This window comes from Dromiciops gliroides, chromosome 3, assembly GCF_019393635.1.
Source record: "Dromiciops gliroides isolate mDroGli1 chromosome 3, mDroGli1.pri, whole genome shotgun sequence".
NCBI lineage: Eukaryota > Metazoa > Chordata > Mammalia > Microbiotheria > Microbiotheriidae > Dromiciops > Dromiciops gliroides.
In genome coordinates, this window is record NC_057863.1 from 670,127,295 (window position 1) to 670,153,306 (window position 26,012).

Below are 26,012 nucleotides of genomic sequence, written 5' to 3' on the forward strand. Positions count from 1 at the left end.
CCTGCATCTTTCTCCACATCTGTCCTCAGCACTGCTCTGCCTGGCCACATCCCCCTCTCCTCTCTCCAGCACTGCCCCCTCCAGCCTCTTCTACCTTGAGTACCTGCCAGGTAAGCCAGCCTCCAGAGCATCACCCATTCACCCACAGACCTTGTCTTCTCTTACACGCAGGGTACAGTACTCCACCTGGGGTCAGCCACAGAGATGCCAACAACAGGCAAAAAAGAGGGGAAAAGAAAGAGGGAAGGAGGAGGGAAGGGAGAGGGGGGAGGGAGAAAGGAGAGAAGGGGGAGGAAGGGAGGGAAGAAGGGAGGAAGAGAAGGAAGGAAGGAGGAAGGAAGGAAGGAAGGAAGGAAGGAAGGAAGGAAGGAAGGAAGGAAGGAAGGAAGAAAGGAAGGGAGGGAGGGAGGAAGGAAGTGAAAGAGGGAAGTAGGGAGAGGGAGGGGGGAAGGGAGGGAGGGAGAGAAGAAAGGAAGAGAGGAGGGGATGAGGGAAGGAGGGAGGGAAAGGTAGAGGAGGGGTCAAGGAAAGAAAGAGGGAAAACAGGAGGCAGGAGAGAGGGAGAAAGGGAGGGAAAGAAGGAAGGAAGGAAGGAGAGAGGGAGGAAGGAGAGGAAAGAAGAGGGAAGAAGGGAAGGAGGAAAGAGAGTGGGGAGGAAAAGGAAGGCAAGCCAAAAATGAGAAAGACAAGAAAAGCTGACAGGCAGGCAGGATGAAGCCTGGCTCCTTCTTGTGTGAGTCCCGACTGCTCCAAGCAGCGGGCAAAGGGAGCAAACTGCGGCTTTAATGAGGCCCAGAAGTCCACCTCCAGGAGAGGGGGGTGTCATGGCAACTGGGAAGAGCAACAGCAAACAAAATGGCTGGTCTTTGGGAGGAGGGAGCGCAGCACTGGGCCCTGCCGTCCCCCAGCCCTGCCTTCCTGGAGGCCCCATGGATCCATACCCCCCCCCCCGGGACACCTGGTCAGTGGCCCCTAAAGAGGGGGTGGGCAGCATGTGGCTAGAGGAGTCAGAGCTGGCTCCCTACCCCCACAGGAGGGGAGCCTAGGACTTCTCTTATGATTGAGTTTACTACACTTATATGCCCCCAGCCATGGAAAAGACTGTCATGAAGCTCACAATACACTTTTTGAGTCAGTTTTTTGCCTTCTAGTGATACTTTCCAAAGATAACCTAGAGATGTAAGCCATGTTGATCCTAGACATCAGGGGAAGTATTTGTGGCATCTCTGGTCCATTTCCCCTCTGCGGCATCTCTGGTCCATTTCACCTATGCTGCATCTGCTGCATCTCTGGTCCATTTCCCCTCTGTGGCATCTCTGGTCCATTTCCCCTCTGTGGCATCTCTGGTCCATTTCCCCTCTGCTGCATCTCTGGTCCATTTCCCCTCTGTGGCATCTCTGGTCCATTTCCCCTCTGTGGCATCTCTGGTCCATTTCCCCTCTGTGGCATCTCTGGTCCACTTCAACACTGCTCCATCTCTGGTCCATTTCACCTCTAGAGCTTCTCTTGAATATAACCCTCTCCTCTCACCCTGCCCTCACCGAGGTGCAAGCCCTCATCACCTCACAACTGGACTACTGCAGTAGCTGCTAGGGGGAAGGAAGAATCTGCCTGCCCCAGTTTCTTTCCCCTCCAGTCCATCTTCCATTCAGTCACCAAAGTGATTTTCCTAAAGCACAGCCCTGACCATGTGGCCCTCAACTCCATAAGCCCCAGGCACTCTATGACCCTCCAGGATCAAACCCCTTTGTCATTTTAAGTCCTTTGTCTCCTGGCTACAAATTGTCCTTCTAGGTGAGCACTGGCCAATCTGCTGGGCTCTTCCATGGGGCATACCTATGGACAGGTTGCCTCCCCTCCCTGAGATGGTCACACTCCTTACTTCCACCTTCATGACCTAACTGGGTTAGACCAGATGACACTGAGGCCCCTCCCCCTAACAAAAATCTTGGGATTCTATGCTTTATAACCCTACCCCCCCTCGCCCACCCACTGAAGCCTGACATTCCCTGCAGCTTGGGGTATGAACCTGTACCTCAACTGGCCCTTGGCCAGGCAGAGGCCAGAGCCTGAATTCTGCCTCCTTCACTTGAGCACTAGGAAACCATGGGCAGACTATCTCATGTCTACGAGCCTCAGTTCTTCTGAAAAACGGGCACAATCTTATTCGCAAATTCAGCCAACTCAGAGAGTTTGGGCTGACCAAGTTCAAGCATGCCTGTTAGATGGTTTGTGAACCAAGTGGACATCTCTGTGGGCAGACTATCTCATGTCTACGAGCCTCAGTTCTTCTGAAAAACGGGCACAATCTTATTCGCAAATTCAGCCAACTCAGAGAGTTTGGGCTGACCAAGTTCAAGCATGCCTGTTAGATGGTTTGTGAACCAAGTGGACATCCTCATAGTTCTGGAATCTGGAGGTCACAGGTCCAGTTCATACCTGTTCCATGTGGCTAACCCAGTTTTCTTACCTCTCTTCTCAACCACTTTGGAAGAAAGATCACCCTTCATGTTTAAAGAGGGGAACTGGGAGGGTTGTAGGCTCCAAGGGACAGGGCTGCCCCGTGCATCTGTGCCTGAGGCAGGGCCCACAAGGAGCTGGAGACCCAGAGAGGACAAGAAGCAGAAATGGAACCACCCCCAAATGAACACAATGCAATTAAATGCAAGGGCAGTGGGTGGCAATCAGGGAAGGCTTCATGTAGGAGGCAGTGCGTGAGATAGGATGTTGCAAGGCAGAGGGGAAGAGGAAGACCTTTCAGCTGCTGCAAAGGCATGGAGATGGAAGATGGGAGGTTGTGTGTGTGCAGAAATGTAGGAGGAGACAGGAATCATGTGGGAAATGCAATGGGCAAGTACCAGGGAAAATCACTGAGTTGGAAGGGAGACCATGAGGAAGCAGCCTTGGGTCATTGAGCTAAATCTCCACCCCTTCCCCTTCCCCTGCAGATGAGCAAATTGAGGCCTGGGGACTTGCCCAGGGTCCAGGGCTTGAACCTCATGCTCTTGGCTAATAGACACTGCCTGGGCCAGGGCCAGACACAAGTTGTTGCATTGTTGGTGGAGCTGCAAAAGACTGCAAGGCCCAGCCCTGCTGAGGCGGACACAGCCCTGCAAGGTACATATGCCAAGGATGGCAGATGGACTGGATGGGGGGAGGAGAAAGAGCACCAGCCTTGGGATGGTCGTGGGGGTTCGATGCCACCCTGGGAGGTGCTACCTGGAGCTTACTCTGGCTGTGGAGCCCATGGCCACCAGACCTGCCATCCCTTTGTCCTGTGGCATGCTCAGCTCTCCCAAAACGGAGCCCTTGGACTCATCTCTCTGGGGTTGGTCTTGGCCTCATCGGCCTCGGGGGAGGTCCTCAGAGTCTCCACAACCCTGCAGAATAGTGGACACGCTGGCATGCACTGACCTTCAGCCACTTGCTACAGCTCCTAAGTAAGATTCAAAGCCTCTGCCTGGCTCAGCTCGAGGCTCCATCAGACTGCATTGTTCTCTGCCCCCTGAGAGCCTTTGCCCAGACCCCTCCAACACCTGGTGTGCCCTCCCTAGACCTTTAGGCATAAGGGACGAGGCCACTGGACAACAAGCACGTGTGGCCCCCTGGGCCTGAGCCCAGTGTGCAGTGCCAGGCCTGGAGTCAGGAAGATTCAGGTTCAAATCCTGTCTCAGACACTTCTTGGCTTCCTAGTGACCCTGGCCAGCCGCTTCACTACTGCCTGCCTCAGTTTCCCTAAGAGTAACATGAGGGTTGTGGTGAGGATTGGATGAGATCTGATCTATAAAGCACTCAGCAAACTTCCAGCTCCTGAGAGATGGGAGCTAGGATGAACCCCACGTTTGCTGTCCAGCCACCCAGCCAAAGGCACTCTGGGCTGGTGCCAGTGGGAGACAGAGCCCTTCCCTTGGCCCAAAATGTATTCAGTGGCTGGAAGAGAAGCAAGGGAGGAAGGGTCAACAGGCATGGGGAGAACTCCAAGCCTCCCGTGGCACTAGCAGCGCCCAGTGAGGCCAGTGGCCCCGCTGGCAACTCTGACATCGTTACCTGTCGCTGGGCTGATGTCCCGAGGTGTACTTGGCAGAACTTGACTGCCTGCTCCAGGGCGGCCCCCTCATCCACCTGAACAAAGGGAGGAAGCAGCTGTTAGAGCCCCCAGGCAGAGGCCTCAGTTCACTCCTGAGGGCATCAGTGTCTTCCTGGCTGCCACCCTCCTCCCACCAGTGCATCACTAAGAGCCCCAGAGCTGACTTTGGCCCCTCTGGGCACACCCCCTAGGACCCCTGCACCGCTGTCTTGACTCTAGATGGGAGCTGGCTCTAGAACCCTCTAGGCCTCCCCGATCCCAATTCCTGACCAACAGCAGTGTTGGGAGCCCCAAACCTTGCTCTGACTCCACCCTCTCCTCCATATCTCTCCAGTTCCCAGTCCCAACTCCCTACAAGGGCCCCAGAGCTGACTCGGGGGCCCCGGTCACCTGCTTGATCAGCATGTAGGTCTCAGACATAATCTTCTCAATCCTTCCCAAGTCATAGGCCATGACCTTCTGGCCATGTTGCCACACTCGGTAAGCGTCCAGGAGAAGGCTCTTCCCAGACTCAGGGTCATCCAGTAACTTCCGCTTGCGGCTGGGCCTTTGCCCCGCCTCATCGAGAGCAGACTGGCCTGAGCCCTTGGGTGGTGGTGGCGGCGGTGGCTGTGGTGGTGGCTGCGGCAGCAGCTGCTGCTGCCGAGAGCTGATGCTTAGGTCCTCGAGGGATAGCTCGGTGGGGCGGCCGTCCGGCCCTCGGTCCTTGGGGATGCGAGCAGGTGGAGGCCTCTCTGCCTCAGGGCGCCGGAGGGCCGCATCAGCCCTTTCTGGCCCCAGTTCCATGGGCTCTGTGGAGTTTGCCTGCTGACGTTCCTTGGGAGTGCTGGGCTCGCTTGTGTCCACGGCCGGTGAGCTGTAGCTGGGGGTTGGCCCCTTGCCCCCAGCCCCGCCGTCAGACAGAGCTGGCTTCTTGGGAAGGACCTCGTTACCATCCTCGGCACTTGGCTTGTTGGAGACGTCTGTCGTCATCTTGTGGCCTTCCAACCCCTGGGGAAGAGCAGAGAACAGTCATGAAGCGCTGCCCTGGTGAGCATAAAACCAGGGCTTGGCGGTGAGAGGAGCTGCACACCCTGATGGGGGCTCATCCCCAGAGGCTCAAGGGCCCTTGCACCAGCAGCCTCAAGGTACACAGACAGAGCAGCAGCCCCTAATCTCTCCAGGGCTAGGGTGTGGGGGAGAGGACGTGCTCATGGATGTGAGAGAGCACAAACAACTGGACGGGCCAGAGAAGGCTCTCTAGGGGCAGGGGACAGCCAGGGCAAAGGCATGAGGGCAAGTACGGGCCTGGCACCTTCTGACCCCCAGGCGATTCCTCTGAGAGCTGTCCACCAGACAGGTGGCCAAGTGAGGACAGCTCATCCCAGAGGGCCCCAGGAGAGAAAGCTCCCACCCACAGGGGTCATTCTGCCCAGGTCCTTCCAACTCAGACCCAGTGAGCCCAAAGGGCGCAGTCCAGGCAGGCTGCTATGGGGCAGGCTCAGGCCACATGGACAGGAGACCAAAGGCACTGTCCGTCCACTCTCACCTCTGTCAGCTCACTCAGTGTCTCCTCCAGCACCTTCACGGTGAGCACAAAGGCTCGCTGGGCCAGGACCTGGCGGTCAGCATCCCGCAAGTACTTCCTATGGTGGGGATACTGAATGTCAAGATGCCTGGCCAGGGTTCAAGCTACCACAGACCAGGCCAAAGCGCCTGCTGAAATCCGGCACAGCCGCAAACACCAGCAGCTCTGAAAGCCAGCACTTCAGACAGGCTGGCTCCCTGCTCCCTCCCCTCTTCCCTTCCCCTCCTCTCTCCTCTCTCCTCTCTCCCATCCTTTCTTCATTCCACACTCCCTTGCTTCCTTTCTTCCCTCCTTCCCTTCTCACCCTTTCCTCCCTTCTTTCCTTCCTCCCACACGGGCTCAGTTAGACCCAACATGCAGGCGATGAGCCAGGTCCTGGGGAGGCCATGCATGCTGTCAGCACGCAGGTGTGGACAGCTTTGGACCTTCTTCCTCATGTGCAGCACCCACTGAAGGATCATGGGGGGAGGGCCCCATGGGTCAGAGGTCAGGCCCGCCTCTCTGCACACATCAATGCCTCCGCCTTCAGCATCCTCTGCTGCATCCCTCACTGCCTTTCACATTGCAGGTGAGGCTCCTCGCGCACTCACACACACAAGACACAGTCCCCAGCCTTCAAGGCAGCAGCATCTGGGACAACCCCCCACAGCCCCAGACAGACCCAGAGTCAGAGAAACAAGGCCCCCGCCCCCCCAGCTTGCTCGCTCTCTCCCGGCAGACAGACGACTGCCCCCCCCCCCCCGCCCCATGACACGAGGCTCTCCAGCCGGCCATGGGCTCTAGGATGGGGGTGCTGCCTACTCACTTCCCCTGGTCAGGCGTCCTCTGCAGCATCGAGGACACTCTCAGCAGCGTACCGTAGTCCTTTAGCTGGGACAGCACCTGGAGCAGCAGGACGATGGAGCGGTTCATGTGTGACGCGAAGCTGCCCGGACGGTCAATCTCATCCACGGGGATGCGCCAGATTCCCTGCAACGAGACCAAGGCAGGAGCCGTGAGGCTTCCTGGAGACAAGACGCCAAGAGGCCTCTGGCAGCACCTGCTCCGGGGGCCTGGGAGGCATTTGCCAGCTGCCATGCCAGGTCGGCCTCCCTGTGGCCCCACTTAGAGCCCAGAAGAGAGGCTTTTCACAAACCCTAGCCATAGTTCCCAAGACGCTGCCACTGTGGGGATTATGAAAACAGACTCTGATGTTTGAAAGGGGGTGTCCAGTCTTAACTAGGAATGACTGCCAGCCAGCCCGCCTTCCTGCCGTGCCCACACTCGTCTGAAGGGTCCAGCGCACACACACACACACACACACACACACACACACACACACACACACACTTCTCTGCTCAGGAAAATCTATTTAGCATTCAACCAGGGAGGGGAGAAGGGAGAGGCTTCAGGTTTGGGGGGTGGGATGGGGCAGGGAACAGCATCAGTGCGGTGTGGGGTGTCAGCTCTGAGAAGCAAGAAGACAGCCCCGGTGAACCCTGGGGCTCTTGGCTGACTGACAACTCCTCTTGCTCAGGGGTTCATAAGAGCCCAGGATCTTAGGACCAAGCATAAAGAGCCTACTGTGTGGCACACAGACGCAGAGGTCCCCAGCTACAAAGACCTTCCATCCTGCTGAGGGAGACAGCCGGGCACCAAGAAGCCAATAGATCTTAGGGGTCACTGGGCTAGGTACCCCCTTAGGCTGGAAGGACTCCAGAGAAGGTCTGGGGCACATGCCATGCTGGCATCCACCACAAGAGGACGATGGCTGAGCCCGGAGCAGGGAAGACTTGGAGGTGACAGAGCCGCTGTCTCCCAGAAGGCAGAGCTCTGTCCAGCAGCAGGGTCCTCCCTCCCCAAGAGATTTTCAGGCCCAAGTTAAAGGACCACTTGTTGGGAGGTTCCACCCAAGGGCTTGGATTCCAATCTAGCACCTGTGTGACCCTGAGCAAGGTGCACTCCCCCAAAAGGCAAGGCTATAAAAAAAAAAAAAGTCTAGGGTCACGGAGAGATCGGTCACCAGCACCAATTTCAGAGGATCCTCAGATTCAAGAGAAGTCACGTCCACTGGGGAATGGGGGCAGTCACAGTGGGGGTGACAGGCCCTGCTGACCCAAGGTCTCAGGGTGTCCAGGAACTAGCTGGCTCTCACTTCCCTGGCCCAACAACAGACCTGTCCAAGGGTGTCACACTCCTTGGGCCAGTGCTGGGCCTACAGTCAGGAAGACCTGAGTTCAAATCCACCTCAGGCACTTATTAGCTGTGTGACCCTTCTGTCCACCTCAGTTTTCTCAACCATAAAATGGGGGTAATAACAGCCCCCATCTCACAGGGTTGTTGTAAGGATCACACGGTGCCAGGAGGTGTTTAATAAATACTTCTTGCCTTCCCCCTTCACTTCCTCTTCCTTCAAAGCAGCTTAAGCAGCCCCAGAAGTCATCTGCATGTAAAGCAAAGGTGAAGCTGAAATGATCAGGAGATCAGGCAGGGTCGAGTGAGGGCAGCTGGCCAAGGTTGCATCTGCCTGGAGCCAGTGACCAGGCCAGACTGCTGGGGGCCTGACCAGGACCGGGCAGCTTCTGCTGGGGTAGGCCCTTGGCTGTGAGAGGAACACTGGGGTGGGGCCCCAGGGGCTCTGGGATGGTTCCCAGCACACTCATTAGATGGGCAGATGACATCAAGCTGGGAGAAGGACCGGGAACCTGCCCTAGGCAGTGTGTGGCTTCCTCCCCAACACAGCAACTGCTAGCTCTGAAAAGTGACTACTTTTGGGCCAACCTGCTAGTGACCTCAGCCTCTGCACCTCTGAGACAGGTGGATGGACATACAGGCAGAGGCGGTGAAATGGACACATGACCAGACAGGCAGGCTGACAAATGGACAGAGAGATGGACAAAGGGCTAGACAGGGAGATGGGCAGGCAGATATGCACAGGAAGGTGGACAGATAAACAAGCAGACAGATGGAAGACAGGTAGGACAGACAAACAGAAGAAAGGCACACAGAGATGGACAGACAGACAGGCAGATGGCCAGCCAGATGGCTGCTGGGTCCACTCTACAAGGGACTGACAGGCTCAGGCCAGATGGCCTCTGTGGCCAACTGAGGGAGAGTAGGAATAAATGGGGTAGTGACAGACATTTCAGGAAGAGGGACAATTAAGGCACTGGGGGCCCAGTAGCTCTGCAAACACAGTCCTTAACGCCCTGAGCAGACTGAGAGGGAAGGGCTGGCAGGGAGGCAGCAGGTGACAAGAGGCCTGGGCTCTCTTCCTGGCTCTACCACAGTACTAGGCTTTCCTTGCTCCATTTCCCTGACAAGGAAGGACTGGCATGAGACCCTGCATGGGACACAGGAACCCAGGGCTGGATGGTAATGAGCTCTCCATCTGATCAGTCAGTCCTCAGAGGCTCAGCTTCTGCCTGCCTGCCTGCCATGAGAGGGGACCAGAGCACTGTCCTCTCTCTGGGGACAGAGGCCTCCCTGGCTCAGGATGCTGGGTTCCTGGTCCTCTACCACTTGTGGGATCTGCCAGGTTCCTACCTTCCACACCTGATAATCACGAACAATAAAATAAAAATAGTTGATCCTTCCACAATACCCTAGGGTTTATAAGTGCTCCTCTGATCCTCTCAATAACCCTATTAGTATCTTCACTTAAAAGAGATGTAAGATGGGGCAGCTAGGTGGCGCAGTGTATAGAGCACCGGCCCTGGAGTCAGGAGTACCCGAGTTCAAATCCGGCCTCAGACACTTAACACTTACTAGCTGTGTGACCCTGGGCAAGTCACTTAACCCCAATTGCCTCACTTAAAAAAAAAGAGATGCAAGATAACTTGGCCAAGGTCACCCAACTAAGTGTCTGGGAGAGAATTTGATGTCAGGTCCTCCTGCCTCCTAGGCCAGCGCTCTAGCCCCAGGCTTTTGTGACGCTGGTCCATAAGACTAAGGGGAATGGACTAAATGTCCTCCTCTTCTCCCTACTCTGTGAGGATTATGAGCCGGAGGGCCTGGGCTGTGTGCCGTGACCATGCCCAGGCCTCAGGACACTGCTCCCACATCTGTGCCAACACCTGACCCCAACACTGGCCTCTCCTATCTTTCCTATCACTGTCAAGGACACTCCCATCCTCCCAGGCCCTCAGGCTCTCAACCTAGTAGTCACCCAGGACTCTTCACTCTCTCTCACTGCCCACTCCCCACTCCCTATCCAAACTGTTGCCAAGGCCTGTCCATTTCACCTCTGCTGCATCTCTGGTCCATTTCACCTCTGCTGCATCTCTGGTCCATTTCACCTCTGCTGTATCTCTGGTCCATTTTACCTCTGCAGCATCTCTGGTCCCTTTCACCTCTGCAGCATCTCTGGTCCATTTCACCTCTGTTACCTCTCTGGTCCCTTTCACCTCTGCTGCATCTCTGGTCCATTTCACCTCTGCAGCATCTCTGGTCCCTTTCACCTCTGCAGCATCTCTGGTCCCTTTCACCTCTGCAGCATCTCTGGTCCCTTTCACCTCTGCAGCATCTCTGGTCCATTTCACCTCTGTTACCTCTCTGGTCCCTTTCACCTCTGCTGCATCTCTGGTCCATTTCACCTCTGCAGCATCTCTGGTCCATTTCACCTCTGTTACCTCTCTGGTCCCTTTCACCTCTGCTGCATCTCTGGTCCATTTCACCTCTGCAGCATCTCTGGTCCATTTCACCTCTGTTACCTCTCTGGTCCCTTTCACCTCTGCTGCATCTCTGGTCCATTTCACCTCTGCTGCATCTCTGGTCCATTTCACCTCTGCTGCATCTCTGGTCCATTTCACCTCTGCTGTATCTCTGGTCCCTTTCACCTCTGCAGCATCTCTGGTCCCTTTCACCTCTGCAGCATCTCTGGTCCCTTTCACCTCTGCAGCATCTCTGGTCCATTTCACCTCTGTTACCTCTCTGGTCCCTTTCACCTCTGCAGCATCTCTGGTCCATTTCACCTTCCAGAATCTCTCCAATATGCCACACTCTCTCTTCTGACACTGCTCCCATCCTGGTGAAGGCCCTCATCACCTCATGACTGGTCTATTACAATAGCTAGGAGAGAGTCTGCCTTCTTCAAATCTCTCCCTATTCCAGACCATCCTCCAATCAGCCACTAAAATGATTTTCTAAATCCCAGATCTGACCATGTCACCCCACCACCCCACTCAATAAACTCGAGGTTCCCTACTGCCTCCAGGTTCAAATACAAAATATTCTGCCTGGCATTCAAAGCCCTTCATGACCCAGCCCCCTCTCTCTTCTTCAATCCTATCACAACTCACTCCCCCCATATCCTCCTCAATCCCATGACAAGACCCTCCCTTTCCAGACTGTGCTTTTGAACTGGCTGTGCTTCCTATGTAGAATGCACTCCTCCCTCTCTCCATTACCTCAAGACTCAGGGGAAGGAGCTTGTCCTCAACATTTTGTATGACTACACATTTATAACATGTATAAATCGAATTGCTTGTCTTCTCAGTGGTGGGGGAAGGAGAAGGAAGGGAGAGAATTTGGAACTCAAAGTTTTAAAAACAAATGTTTTTCAGCACAAAAGGCATACACTCACATGGTGGTCAGAAAAAAGTGATATAAAAGTGACATTCTCAAGGTCTCTCTTAAGATCTTTGGAATTGATTGCATGACATGGGAGACACTGGCACAGGAATGCCCAGCACAGTGTGACCTCATCAGAGAAAGTGCTGTGCTCCATGAGTAAAGCCAACTTGGAAGTAGCTCAAAAGAAATACAAGAACACAAATTTAAAGAATCCACCCCAAATGTTCACATAGATTATTCGTGCTCAACTTGTGGTAGAGCATTCTGAGCTCATATTGGTCTGATCAGCCACAGTCGGACACACTGTAACTTAACTCTAACATAGTGATGTCATTTTGATCTTCTTCAAGAACAAAGGATACCAACCAACAGTGCCTAGGAGGGGCTTCATGATTTTTGGCTGATTATCCAAAGGATCAATTAGGATAAAAGTGACTTTCAGATCATCTTCACAAGTTCAAGATGGAGGTAGGGAAAGGGCATGGGCAGACTGAAAAAGATTCAAAGGTTTCAGTGAACCCCAAGCTCAAGAAGAGTCAGCGGGGTGGTATCCATGGCTGCCTGACACCTTGGCCTTGGGGTCTTGGGGAAGGGCCCTAGTCCCTCCATTCTGTCCTCCACAGACCTCCTCTGGAGAAGAATGAGTCCAGACGTCCCTAGGAACACACACCCAGCTGAGTCTCCTCCTCTTCCAAGTTCTGCTGGTTGTGGGGGTAGGTGGAAAAGACCAGGGGAGACTTCCTGGAGATAGCACCTGCTTTAAGCCTTGAAGGACAAGGACATAAGCGGGGGGGGGGGGGGGTGTGGGAGAGGCCCTTCTTGCAGACACCCATGGAGTGAGGAGGGGGCAGCCTGAAGGTTGGACAAAAAGCCTTGCTCTGATGCCAGGAGATTGCAATACCAATCCCAACTCTGCCACTGACTGCTGTGTGACCTTGTGCAAGGTACCTAGCCCTCTGAACCATCTGATCTCTACTGTCCTGGGGCACTGGAAGGGAGGACCTGAAGGCCGGTAGCAGGAAAGAAAATGGGCAAAGGGAGGCCAGCACCCAAAGAACAACACTGAAATATGCAGCACGCACAGGCGTACACAGACATACATATGCACACAGACACACAGAGACACACACACATACACACACCCCTCCTTGGGTGGATTTGCTCAGTTTTCTGGCCATGATCACTATATTTGAAAGACCTGCCAAGGGAAGGTGGGCCAGGGCTGGCAGTGTCCCCAAGCTAGGCAGGCTGGGCCAGTGCAGGAGAAAAGGTCAGGGAACTAGGAATGCTCAGCCTGGAGCAGAGAAGACGTGGGGGCCTCAAGCACCACTCGCGTGGAAAGGGGATCAGCCACCGTGGGAGTCTGTGCTAACCCAGAGGGAGTGAGCGGCCCCAGCCCTTGCCCAGATACTCAGCGGGGGTGGAGGGCTCCTGAGAGTCACCCAGGGTAGTGTCCTGTCCTCAGGAGGAAGCCAGAGGAGGAGACGAGAGGCCCAGACAGGGCACCGCCACACATCCTCTCACCTTGCTTCAGTCCCCGCCTTGTGCCCGGACCCCAGGAGACTCCTCTTCCTCCTGCTTCCAGGCTCTCCCTGGTGCTTGGCCCATCTGGCGCCCAGCTACCACCTTTCTCACAACTCCCCCGGCTCTGGATGTTGGCATCACCCTTTCCTTTCTCCTCCCAGGGCACAGACATGGCTGAGCCAACTCTGAGATTGTTGGGAAGCTCTCCCCGCTACCCGACCACCACCCAGGGCTCATTCATTAAGTATCTATGTGTAGGCCCTGTGCACAGGCCCTGCCCTTGAGAAGGGGGCTAGGATAGGGTAGCGCCGGAGGCCAGGGCCCTCCCTTGGAGGGGACCGGGGAGAGACATCCAGACAACTGAGTTCCCGAGACCTTGTGAAGGCCCCTGTCTGTCCGGGTCATGTCCACTCTGAGGTTCTCAGGTGGATTCTGACCAGGGCCTGGTACAGCAAGGTGTCCTCACTCCCTCAGGGTGAAGACTACGTGGCCCATCTCCCCATCAGTACCACGCCCCGCGTCCCCCATCCTGTCCCAGAACCCCAGGGCAGGACTTTCTATTGATCTGGTACTGTGCTGGGGCTGCCAGATGGCTCAGTGACTAGAGCGCCAGGTCTGGAGGCAGGAAGACCAAGTTGAAAGCCAATATCAAAGCCACTTGCTGTGTGACCCTGGGCAAGTCACTTCCCTTGTCTGTTCTTTCACCTGTGAAATGGGCATCACAATGAGATCGGATATGTAGAGCGCTTTGCAGTCCGTGACGAGTTAGCTATATCAGAGCCAGCTCCCATTATTGCTGTTGTTATCGCCCCCCTCCATCCTGGCTCCTATCAAACTGCCTTCCCTGCCCCAACAAACCAGGAAGGCAGGATCCCCACAGCCAGCAGCAAGGCCTTCCCCAGCTGGGGAGCTGGGACCTGCCACCCTGGCAGCCCTGGGCTGGGTCCCCCTCCCAGGAAGACGTGGCATCTCTGTCTTCTGGACACTTTCCAGGGGAGCCCATGGACAAACAGCCCAAGCTCAGGCACAGGCAGTGACACCTACTGTGTGCCGGTACTGGGCTAAGCACTTTACACACATTCTCCCGCTGGATCCTCTCAACAACTCCGGGAGGGAGGTGCTGTGAAGAACTCTATTTTCTTCTTAAGGAAACTGAGGCTGACAGAGGTTGAATGACTTGAGGGTCACACAGCTAAGAAGTGTCTGAAGCTGGATTTGAACTCAGAGCTTCCTGACTCCAGGCCCAGGCTCTGTCCCTCCACCAAGCATTAAGCACCTACTGTGTCCCAGAGCATGGGGGTACAAAGAAGGCGCTCCCAACCCATTGCGGGAGACAACTAAGAGCCAAAGGGAAGGGCACTAGGAAGCCCCAGGGAAGTACCAGGAAATACCTGTCAGAGGCAGAGAGAAATTGGAGCCTCCTGTGGGCCAGGCAGGGCAGGGTGGGCACCTCCCTCCAGCCAGAAGGCCCAGCCTGGCTGCCCTGGGGCCAGCACTCCCCCCGATGTCTGTATGAGCAGGACAAGAAGTCACTGAATTCTTGGGAAGAAAGGGCTTGCAGGCGGCTGAGCAGACCAGGGCCCAGCCCAGGGAAGAAGGAGCCAGGCTCCCCAAAGGGTGCCCCACAGGGCTGGTCCTTAGGCCACAAACTGCCTGCCAACAGCCAAGCTCTGCCCCCCTCCCCTGGGCTCCAGGCTGGCCCAGACACCTTCTGCCCACCCCAGCTCCACCCAAGAGCCACATGCCGCCACCTGCCACACCAACCCTTGGGGCCAAGGCCAGGGAGCAGAACAGTCCAGCTCCCACTTGGGCCTGCCAGCTCTGGCCGGGCTTTGAGCCCTGGCCCGGGGGCTCTGCCCCGCAGGCTGGCCAAAAGACTCACCATCACAGGAGGACGGGGCTGCCTGGGCCTGGCCTGGGCCCCAAAGCTCAGAGGCCACGGCTGTTCTGCCAAGTTCCCGAGATTCCCCAGGAGTCAGTGGCCTCTGGGGGCCAGGACTAGGAACCGGGCCTGGGAGGGTGAGGCACACGGGGATCGCCCCCTCTTCCATCGCCCTCTGCCACGCCTGCCGGGGGGGGGGACCCCCACCTCCCAGCTCTGGCAGGAAGCCTGCACCCCAGAGCCTGGAGCCTGGAGCCCAGAGCCTGTGAGCAAAGCTGCTTCCTCTTTCTCTCTCTGTCTCTCTCTCCGCTCCTCCGGTTTCTTTCTTTCAGGCCGCCCAGGGGCCAGCAGTGGCCAATCAGGAGGGGTGAGACATCCACCCGCCCACGGGCCGCCCCAGCAGCAGACTAGGGAGCCCAGGAGGGAGGGGGCAGGGAGCAGCAGAGGAGGAGGAGGAGGAAGGGGGAAGGGGAGGAGGAAGGCGCCCCAGCTCAAGTTGGGGGGAGCAGCAGGAGGGAGGGAAGCAAAGAAGCCCCCACCTATCACCCTCCCCTTCACTGCTGCCTGTGTCCCTCCCTGCCCCCAACACGCCCACACCCACTCACTCTGTGTCTCTGCCTCTTCTCCCCTTCTCTCTCTCTCTCTCTCTCCCCTTCTCCTTTTCCTCCCCCCTCCCTCCCTCCCTCTCTCCCCACCCTTTTCAAGGCAGGGGAGGGGGGCCCAGCACACAGGAGATCTCTGGTTTCTTTGCCCTTACTACCCGGCTCTGGGACCCAGTGAGGAAAGACGTGGCAGGGACCCCACCAAGGAGAGATGCTCACCCACGCTGGCCCGCGGGGGACACCCAGGGGGTGGGGACACTGGCCCTGTCTTCGGGCTGGGCTGGGCCAAGGGGCAGGGCAGAAGCTCATTCAATCCAATTCTACTCCACAAGCACCAATCAGGGACCCCCTCTACTGAGTGCCACCCCCACCCTAGCTCCATTCCCTCCAACTCAGCATCCCATCTCCAGCCACCAGGCCTTTGCTGCAGGGACTGCAGAGGGCCAACCAGACCATCCAAGGGGAAGTCTCCAGGTGCTACCATGACAGAGAATGAATCAGGGCTCAAGATGGAGCATTAGAAAGTCTGAAGAGAAAACTGGCTTCGGTGGGCCTTGGCCTTCGAGGAACACCTGCAGGTCCAAACCAACCTGCCGGCAGGTGATGCCTTTGCCCCTCTGGGCCTTCCTGCTCCACACTGAGCCCCCGGCTGCCCGGGGGTGTCCTGGTGGCTGGTCAGGGCAGTGGGCGGCCCTCCCTCCCTTCCTCGGCCTCACTGGCAGCAGATGACTCACTGTCCACCATCCTCGAGACACAGAACCACCTTTGGGGAGCCCTGCCCTCCCCAAACACCTCTGGGGGGGGTGCGCTTGTTGTCTCCCTGAGGACAGCTGGGGACACAGGAGGGACTGAGGAAACACCTGACCTCTAAGGCAGGTGGCCTCTGGCTCTAAGCGTGCCAGCTACAGGACACAGGGGTATCTTGGAGATGCTGGGCAGGCAGTGGGTTAGTGAAGAGATTAGGAGGCACCCGTGTGGAGCTGAGGAGGTCACCAAGAGGGGTGAGGAAGAACAGGGTGCTCCAAGGCTTGTGGGAGAGACATGGGTCATGGGTCAAGAAAGGAAAAAAGATCTGGGGGTCTGAGTGGACCTGACAGGAGTCGGCAGTGTGCAAAGCGAGGGGAGAGGCCTGGTCAGACCTCCTCTAGAGCAGGGGGCTCGGTGGCAGGACCGGAGGGCAGCCGGGATGGGCCCGTGTCCTAGGCTTGCTCAGCTTGAAGAAGACTCAAGGCAACCTCACAGACTGATTCTGTGCGATGACTGGTTAGAGAGGAAGGAGAACCAGGAGACCCAGAGAAGACAGCGAGGCCTACAGGTCAAAGGTTGGGAAGTAGAGAGTCGGCCACCGGGGCTGCCCATTAAGAGATCACCTGTGACCTGGGAGAAGGAAGCCAGGTCACAGGGAATTAAAAGGCACCTGCTGCAGATGGCTTCTGGGCCATGACAGGGACAGGTTTGTAGTCAGTAGAGAAGTAGCCAACAGACATGGAGAGGTGAGACTGGGACTGCGCGGGACGGGATGGCTGGACGGGACGGGACGTGGAAGGGAGGAGGGGGGGGAAAGGGAGAGGGATGTGAGGAGAGGCCATGACGCAGGGCCAGCGCCTCACGGGAACAGAGGCACAGACGCCAAAGCCGAGAACCCGACTGAGGATGCACCCCTGGGCACTCCAGCTCAGGACAGGCGGAGAAGGGTGGGTGGACAGAGATCTGGCTCAGATTCGGGCAGAGCGGTGGCTAACATCATGCGCACGATGCTGATGGGAAAGACCATGGGAGGTCAGCATCCAGACGGCCTGGTCGGCCTCGCCAACCCTCCTGCACCCTGGACTCCCCGGCCCGATCTGATGGCGGTCCTCTGCACGGATGAGCTGGGCAGAGGGCAGCAGGACCACGGCCTCCCCCATGCTGACGGCCCGGCTGACCCATCCAGCCCCAACGAATCCTAACCCAAGTGCGGTCTCTGCAGATCTTCGGTCTTTGCCCATGGCTGGGACCACAAAGGAGATAGCTGCTGAACCCCTGCGGAAGAAGAGGACCCGCCCACCAGACTGGCCTCGCTTCCTTCTGGATCAGGTCTCAACAAGTGAGTAGCTCAGGAAGCACCTACCAAGTGCCTTCCATGGGCAGACTCCAAGGGCAGCCTGGCCCACCAGGTTTCCAGGGAGCGTCTTCTGCAGATGACACAAGGCTAGGAGCAGCCACAGGATGCCGACGGAGCAAGCCAGACAGTAACAAGAACACCCCCACTGCCCACGAGGACCCCCCACACACCAAGGTGCATGGATCACAAAGCACAGATCAAAGGAATGGGCACAGCCCGCCAAGGCGCCCCTCCTGTGCCCCTCCCCACCTGGCCCGTGGCCGCCCTCCCCACCAAGGCCGACCCTTCCTGTCTTCTGTGGCAGATCCGCCCGTGGGCCCTACAGGCGCCCATACTATCGCTCACCTCTCCACTGACTGGCTCCTTCCCTCCCGCCTCCCCATCCTCAAAGACCTCCCAACAAAGGGCGTCCATCACTCGTGTCTTCACCTCCTTTCCTCTCACTTCCGGCCTCCAAAGTTGCCAATGAGCTGCCTCTTGTTCCCCCACCTCCTTCCCCTGGTCCTCTAGGCCCCGAAACTAGACGCTGTTGGTCACTCCCTCCTCCTTGGTACTCTCCTGGCTCTCCTCTACCCTCTCTAACTACCAGATCTTCCTCCAGGCCACACCCCCTAACCCAGGTGTCCCCCAGACACTGTCCTGGGTCCCCTTCTCTCCCTGTCCCTGTGTGGGTGATTCTGCCCCCATGCCCATGCGGACCCCCTCTGTCATCTCCAGCATCTCCAGCCGCCGTTCAGAGATCTCAGCAAACCCTCCCCCTCCCAGCCCTCAGGCTCCCAACAGGCTCCCCTGCCCCCTGTCAATGTCCCCTCCACAGCATCTGCCCCAACCCTAGGGCAGACCCTCATCCCCTCACCCTGCCCTCTGCCACCAGAGGGACTTCCCTAGAGCCCATGCCTTTCAGCCCAGACTCGATGGAGCCTGTGCCTCTCCCACCACCATGCCCCAGCTCTGGGCATCTCCAAGAAGCCTTAGCCAGCCCTCAGCAATGCCCGTACCTTCCCCATTGTTCACCCAAATTCACGAAGAGCAGGGACTGTCTTTTGCCTCTCCCGCCCCCCTGCCCCCAGCACTGCCCTGGCCCTTAGGGGCTCATGCCTGCCCCGGCGTTCCAAATGTGCCCGGAGGCCTCCCCTTTAAACACGAACAACTTCCCAAGCATGACACATGACCAGACAGCTGTTCCCATGAAGAGGATCTGGGGGTCACAGCAGGCTACAAGCTCCCAAAGGCAGGCAGACAAGTTGAGAGAGGGCAGCAGCAGTGGAGGGTCATTCCTATGGCAAGGAGCCTGGGAAGGCTCATGGAGAGGAATGCCCCAGCAGAGGTGGGAGGAGAGGGGGGGTGGAGCACTACATACACAGGCAGGAGCCCTTCTCCAAAGCTTCCCCACCCCCACACTGGCCAGCCTTCCAAGGCCTCTTCCTAGAGCACAGACAGGACTGCACAAGGACCAGCTCCTGAGGCTCCTATGGCTACTCGAGGCCAACGTCCCACCTCCAGGTCGGCCTCCTCCCTTGGGCCTCCCAGAGGCCCCGAGCTCACTAGGATCCACAAGGTAACAGGCACCCACAGCAGCTCCCTGGCTCAGCTCTCTGCTCCCAGGCCCTCCCTCCCACCTTTCTGTAACAAGCAGGGGCCCAGTAAATGCCCATTAAGGGGCCTGTCCCCCTCCAAAGCCAGGCTCAGCCTGGGCATCTGGGGGGGCTCAAACTGTCTGACCCTGGGCGACCGACACCTGACCTCAGGTGACTGACGCCTGACATGGGGTGACCGACGCCTGACCTGGAGTGACTGATGCCTGATGGACACACGGATGATGGATACCTGGGGTGACTGATGCCTGACCCTTGGTGACCAATGCCTGACCTCGGGTGACTGACGCCTGACCCGGGGTGACCGACGCCCAACCCGGGGTGACCGACACCTGACCCGGGGTGACTGACGCCTGACATGGGGTGACCGATGCCCGACCTTGGGTGACCGACGCCTGACCTGGAGTGACTGATGCCTGATGGACACACGGATGATGGATACCTGGGGTGACCAACGCCAACCAATCCCTGACCTGGGGTGACCGACACCTGACCCGGGGTGACCGACACCTGACCTGGAGTGAACAATGCCTGACCTGGGATGATGGACACCTGACCTGGGGTGACCGACGCCTGACCTGGAGTGAACAATGCCTGACCTGGGATGATGGACACCTGACCCGGGGTGACCGACGCCTGACCTGGAGTGAACAATGCCTGACCTGGGATGATGGACACCTGACCCGGGGTGACCGACGCCTGACCCGGGGTGCCTGACACCTGACCTGGAGTGAACAATGCCTGACCTGGGATGATGGACACCTGACCCTGGGTGACCAACACCTGACCTCAAGTGACCGATGCCTGACCTTGGGTGACTGACGCCTGACTCAGGGTGACTGACGCCTGACCCGGGGTAACCGACGCCCGACCCGGGGTGACCGATGCCTGACCTCGGGTGACCGATGCCTGACCTGGGATGATGGACACCTGACCCTGGGTGACCGACGCCTGACCTGGAGTGACTGATGCCTGATGGACACACGGATGATGGATACCTGGGGTGACCAACGCCAACCAATCCCTGATCTTGGATGACTGATGTCTGACTTAGGGTGACCGATGATTCAGGGAGGGGGGTGGCTAAGGCAGGAGCTTGCTCAACCTCCCTTCCCTGTGCAGAGTCCTTGCCTTTAGCAGCCCTTTCCAGGGGCCTGGCATGACCCCCTGTGCCCTGGAGTGGGCAGCCCCCTCCAGCAGGCAGGGAAGAGGGGGACAGCCAGCTGCTCAGCTACATGGAGGCAGGTCCTGAGGAAGGAGCAAGGAAAGGGGAAGAGAGAGAATGATGACCGCCAGGCTGGCAGGGAAGGAGACAGCCCTTGGGCCCTGGGACAGAGGGTCAGTGCCATGTCCTGCCAGGACCAGCTCCAGCCACAGCGGCCAGCAGAGCCCCAGCCCTGAGCCCAAGAAGCAGCACAGCAATGCCGTGGAGTCCGGAGGCATCACTCTGCCACACTTTCCAAGCAGAAAAACATTCCTAAATCCCAAACCCCAAACACTATTCTCAAAAAGGGGGCCTGGGCTTCTCTACCCCAAGAAGGAATAAGGAGGGACACTGGGCACGGCGGGGGTTCTGCTCCCAAGCCCCAGCCCCAGCTGAGCCTGGGCCCCAGCAGGCTCCTCTCCTGATCTTCTCGTCCACACCACATGCCCCCTGGGCCCAAACAGAACTCTGAAGCCTTCCCCCCAAGAGAACCTGCAGCCATCCTGGGGGGCCACCATCATAACACCCCCAGGGCCTGTCCCTGATGCCCCCGTCAACAGCCCCCTCACCTCCCCTTCCTGTCCAGGCCCCCTGCTGCCAGAGCAGCTGACGGGTGACACCCTGCGGACCAAGCAAGCCTGTCTTCCTGCTCAGAGATCCCTGGCACTTCCCTTGGGGGATCCCACCTGGCCTAAATCAGAACCCTTCAAAGCACACTCGGCCAGCCTTCCTCTCCACTATGGATGCCCAAGATGGTGGGCTGTCTGAGAGGAGAGGGGCATGGGCAGTGTCAAAGGCCCAGGACGACTGAGAAAAAGCCGCTGGATCTGCTGGGGGGTGCCACAGTGCATGGGCATCAGGAACACTCCTCTTCCCGAGTTCAAATCTGGCCTCAGGCACTTCCTAGCTGTGTGACCCTGGGCAAGTCACTTCACCCTGTCTGCCTCCGTTCCCTCATCTGTAAAATGAGCTGGAGAAAGAGACGACAGACCCCTCCAGGATCCTGGCCAAGAAAACCCCAAAGGGGCCCCGGAGTTGGACGTGACTGAACAAGTCACACAAAGAGTGCCCCGCCATGTGCCAAGCACTGCGCTTCACAAACGTGGTCTCACAGGATCCTCACATCAGCCCTGCAAGGGAGGGGCTGTTCAGCTCTCCATTTTACAGTAGGGGAAATGGAGGCAGGCCACAGAGAAGTCCCAGCTGGGAAGTGCCTGTGGCAGATTCACACTGGGCTCTCCCGACTCCCATCTCTGGTGCTCTGGTGACCCAGAAGCCTCTTGGTAACTGGCTGAAGTTGGAGCCAAACTGGGAAGAGTTAAGAAGAGGACAAGAGATGAGGATGCACACAGGGAGCCTTTATGAGGGTCTGCTGAAGGCCAGACAGTGACCCCTGCCCCCATGGCAGAGAGCTGTTGGCCCCTCCCCTGACCCACAGTGCAAGTCCTTTGGGCGTGGGCCCTGCCACCCATTGGAATATAAGCTCCCTGGGGGCAGGGCACACAGCAAGCGCCTAAGCAGCGCTCCCCAAAGCTCCACAGCTCTGTCTCGTCCATCCTTTGTACCTACTGGGCCGCAAGTGTCTGCTCCCTGGGGGAGGGCCTTTCCCCTCCTCCGTAGGGTGCCAGGACACCCTGGTCTCTTCAGAACCCTCTTCTCCCCTGCAGACCCTGTGACCCCGGGCAGCCTCTCATTGACCCGAAGCCCAAGTCTACCTCTGGACACCGCCAAGCAGCAGCCAAGGGGGTCAAGTCCAGCCTGAGACACTTAGGAGTCATCCAAATGGGTGAGTGGGCCTCAGTCTCCAGCTAAATGGGCGTAATCCGAGCATGGCTTCTCATGGGGGCTCTTGGAGCCAGGGAGAGAGACCCACCCCATCTCTCCAGCCCAGGCCTCCCCCTCCCTGTCTGCTGACTCGGGCTGGCATCCAGGGGTCCTCCCAGGCTCTTCCCACTGCTTCAGCCTTCAACGAGCAGCCACATCTTGGCCGGTCTGCCCCCACAACTCCCCACTCCACGGCCCAGCCCAGTGGACGACCGAGGCCACCTCCTAACTGGCTTCCCAGCCTGTTGGGATCTGCCTCAGGCACCCCCCTCATCCTCAACCAGCAACAGGAGCATCATGGACTTTGGGATCCCAGCCCTTCGCTAACTGCACGGCACCTTCCTTCCAGTCTTACACACCCACACACGTGTCCATGTGTATACATGCCCCCTGCCCCACACGAACACACACATGCATGTGCGCACATCCCCACACACGTGTCCATGTGTGCATATGCCCCTGCCCCCATTCACACAATGCATGCGCACACACACCCCCACACATGTCCATGTGTGCATATACCCCCTGCCCCCACTCACACACATGCATGTGCGCTCACACCCCCACACACGTGTCTATGTGTACATACGCCCCCTGCCCCCACTCACACACATGCATGTACGTGCACACCCCCACACACGTGTCTATGTGTGCACATGCCCCCTGCCCTCCACTCACACACATGCATGTGCACGCACAAACCCACACACGTGTCCATGTGTGCACACACCTCCTGCCCCCCACACTCACATGCATGCGCACACACCCCCTGCCCGCTCTATGAGCTGGTGATACTGGCCTCCCCACATCGCTCCACTCACCAATGAGGCGTGCACCCTAGCTGTCCCCCATGCCTGGAATGCCACCCCTGCAGGGGCCTTTCTCAGGCCTCACTGCCCTCCAGCAGGTGAGAGTCCTTCCCTCCCACATCACCTTCCCCTCCCTCTGACACCATCTTATTAATCAGCTACTGTTTGGTTTAGCGGAATGTGTGCTCTTGGTGCAAGGGTCTCACCAACCATCCTCACTCCCCTTCTCCAGACAGTCCCTGCCTCCTCACTGGGTTTTTTTGGGGGGTTTTTTTGGCGGGGCAATGGGGGTTAAGTGACTTGCCCAGGGTCACACAGCTAGTGTCAAGTGTCTGAGGCCGGATTTGAACTCAGGTACTCCTGAATCCAGGGCCAGTGCTCTATCCACTGCGCCACCTAGCTGCCCCCCTCCTCCAAATCTGGAAGTGACCCCAACCCTCCAGATGAAGGTTGCTCGGGGCAAAGGTCAGTGGAACAGACTCGCTCCTCCCCAGCCCTAGAAGCTGGGCCCCTCTACACTGCTGTCTGCTATAGAGCCTGCAGTCCACCCGGCCTCTCAGATCTTTTTCAAAATACCTGCTGTATACCCCCGCCCTCTCGCACCAGTACTAGTGCCAGGCTCTCCCCCCCTCCCCCTGAATCGGATCAGTGCAGGGCTGTGCCTGTTGAGAACCTGTCCAGCTGGCGATCCCTCACGGGTTTGTCACCTGTGGTAAAAAGTGAAAGCTTTTAACAGTCGGTTATTAATGTTCTTGTATCCAATTTTAAATCTCATACACCTGACACCGGGATGAAAGTCCTGCCTCTGACCTTTCTCACGTCTACTGTCTCCATAAGATGAGAAGTGGCAGCTTTGTTAAAATCTAAGAAAACCGTGACCACAGCATGCCACTCAAGCCCTTCTGTCAGAAAAGGGCCTGGGGCCGGTCTGGCATGACCTGGGCTGGCTCTGTCCTTAGTCATCTCTTAGATGAGATGCTCTAGAACCTTCCCAAGAATCCACAGAGAGTGCACGGGCCTGGGGTCTGCAGGCTCTGGTCTCTGCCCTTCTCCAATGCCAGCAGCCCCATCGGGGGGTGGCTTCTTCCGGATGAGGGCTTGCTGGGGGAAGAGCTGGGGCAGCAATTCCCAGCAGACACCCCTCCGCAGAGAGGGCTGAGGGAAAGATGAAGAAGCATTCCTTAGGCGGGAACAGGCCTGAGTACAGAGGAAGGGCAGGTGACCCAGGGGTGAGGCAACGAGGCCTGAGAAGAGCCCCTGGGAGCACTTGGGGGAGGACCAAGTCAGGGAAAGGCTCCCGGCGCTGCGGCCAAGGAGGAAGATGGCAGGAGTCACCCAGGCCCAGATGCGGCTGAGGCCAGGACGGAAAAGAATGCCCCGGAAGGGCTGGCCAGAGGCCAGGGAACAGAGGAGGGGAAGGCTACCACAGGAAAGCAAAGACGAGGGCCCTGTCAGAGCGCCTCCTTGGCTGTCCCATCATTGCACGGGACATCCCCAGGTCCGGGCTAGGACCCAGGCTTGTGGCAGGCAAGCGGCAGTAAAGATGACAACTGTGACAACAAGAGCCGGCATTTCTCTAGGGTTTTCAGGGCCTCTCAACGACTGGGGGGGCAGGTGCACGCTGACTCTCATTTCACAGCTGAGGAAACTGAGGGAGACAGAGGCCTCTAGGCACCATCAGGGCCTGGTGTGTGCCCAGTGAGTCAGGGAGGGCTCCAACCCCGTCAGGAATCCTGTGGTAAGAGGAAGGTGTTGGCAATCATGTGGCAGGGGGAAGTAACCAAGACACTGCCTCCAGGCCAAATGTCTGACACGAGGCCAAAACCCCATTCCAAACCCAGAAGCAAAACAAACAGGCTGAGGCTGGGCCAATCTCTCGGGTTTCTGGCAAAATGACAGACATTTCAAAACCGACCAGAGCCCAGCAAAGAAAACAAAAACCCCACATTTGGAAAGGGAGAACACACTCGAGGACTGCGAGCGAAGGGGAGCTGTTTGTGAAACCCTCGGGGAGGGAAATGAGCATGGAGGGAGGGAGCAACCTGTGGCGGCCTGCTTCCTGCCTTGGTGTCCTCATCTGTAAAGTGGGGCTGATGACGGCCCCTTGGGTGGCTCCCAGGGCTGTCAATGGGCCCAACGAGCCCCTGATGTCCAAACCTGAGGGCAGGCTCTGCCCTGGTGGCAGCCCACAGGGGGCTCCTGGGGAGGCCCCCCAAGCTTACATCTAGTCATACTTCTTGGCCGGCTAACCGGGCAAAGCACTTAGCTTTGGTTTTCTCATGTGTAAAGTGAGGACGGTAATAGCACCGACCTTCCAGGGCTGTGGAGAGGACTGAACAGGAGCATATGCACAGAGATCTTAACTGCATACACAGCAGGGGCTTAAGAGATGTGTGGTCTGCAGCAGAGGGATGTCCTAGGCCACAGGCACAGCTCCTCACTTGGCAGGGGAGGGTCCTGCTGGGGTCAGGGAGTCAGCCAGGGCTGTCACCCCTCCCCCTTGGATGTTACCACAAGGACCTCCCGATTGGTTTCTGCCCTCACTAGCTGAGGCTGGGCCAGGGCAGTGTGCCGGCCCCAGGCCTGGCACAGTCTCCCTCCTCACCCCTTCCTCTGAGGTGCAGCAGCCCCTCTGGATGCCTGGCCCTGCTCCCCTGCCACAGTGCTTTCCTGTGTGCATGTGTACGTGCGTGTGTACACACACATGAGCATGTTTACACAGGTGTATGCACATGTTGTTGCTGTCGGCCAGTCAATCGGACACGCCCGGCTCTCCATGGCCCCCTTGGCCAAAAGCACACCAGGCCACAGTAGCCTCCACAGATGCCATCTTGCCACCACACAGAAGAGTCAGCCATGTTGTGGACATTCTGTCCAGGTAGGACACCTTTGTGGTCACCCCCCAACACAGGGCTCACTTCCTCCTCTGTCCTGGCACACAGTCCCTGGCATACCCTTACCGCCCCCCGGTGCCAGCCGTGTATGGACATCTCCTAAGGATGGAGATGCCACGCAAAGCTGGCCATCCACAAAGACAGAGCAAGGGGACCAGGCCTGGAATTCCATCGGTACAGGCCGAGCCGAGCCAGCAGGAGGAGCAGGGGCCAGGACCCAGCCCCAGCCCCAAGAGCTCCCTGCGGGTCAGGCCTGTTTTCTCCCTGGGACGATATAGCCCCCTTGTAAGAGACCCACGGGGGGGGGGGGGCGGCTGGCGGCCCTAGAAATGGATACAACTTCACTGGGGAGGGGGCCCGAGTCCCA

The 26,012-nt window shown here is 57.9% G+C and overlaps 1 protein-coding gene across 1 annotated transcript in view; it reads right to left on the reverse strand.

Annotated features, from left to right (window-relative positions):
• Positions 1-26,012, reverse strand: part of CABIN1 (calcineurin binding protein 1) — a 105,409-nt gene that overhangs the window by 12,268 nt on the left and 67,129 nt on the right. The window contains 4 exon segments of the mRNA XM_043994113.1: positions 4,048-4,122; positions 4,478-5,077; positions 5,616-5,712; positions 6,460-6,623. Coding sequence (XP_043850048.1) covers positions 4,048-4,122; positions 4,478-5,077; positions 5,616-5,712; positions 6,460-6,623 — 936 coding nt within the window.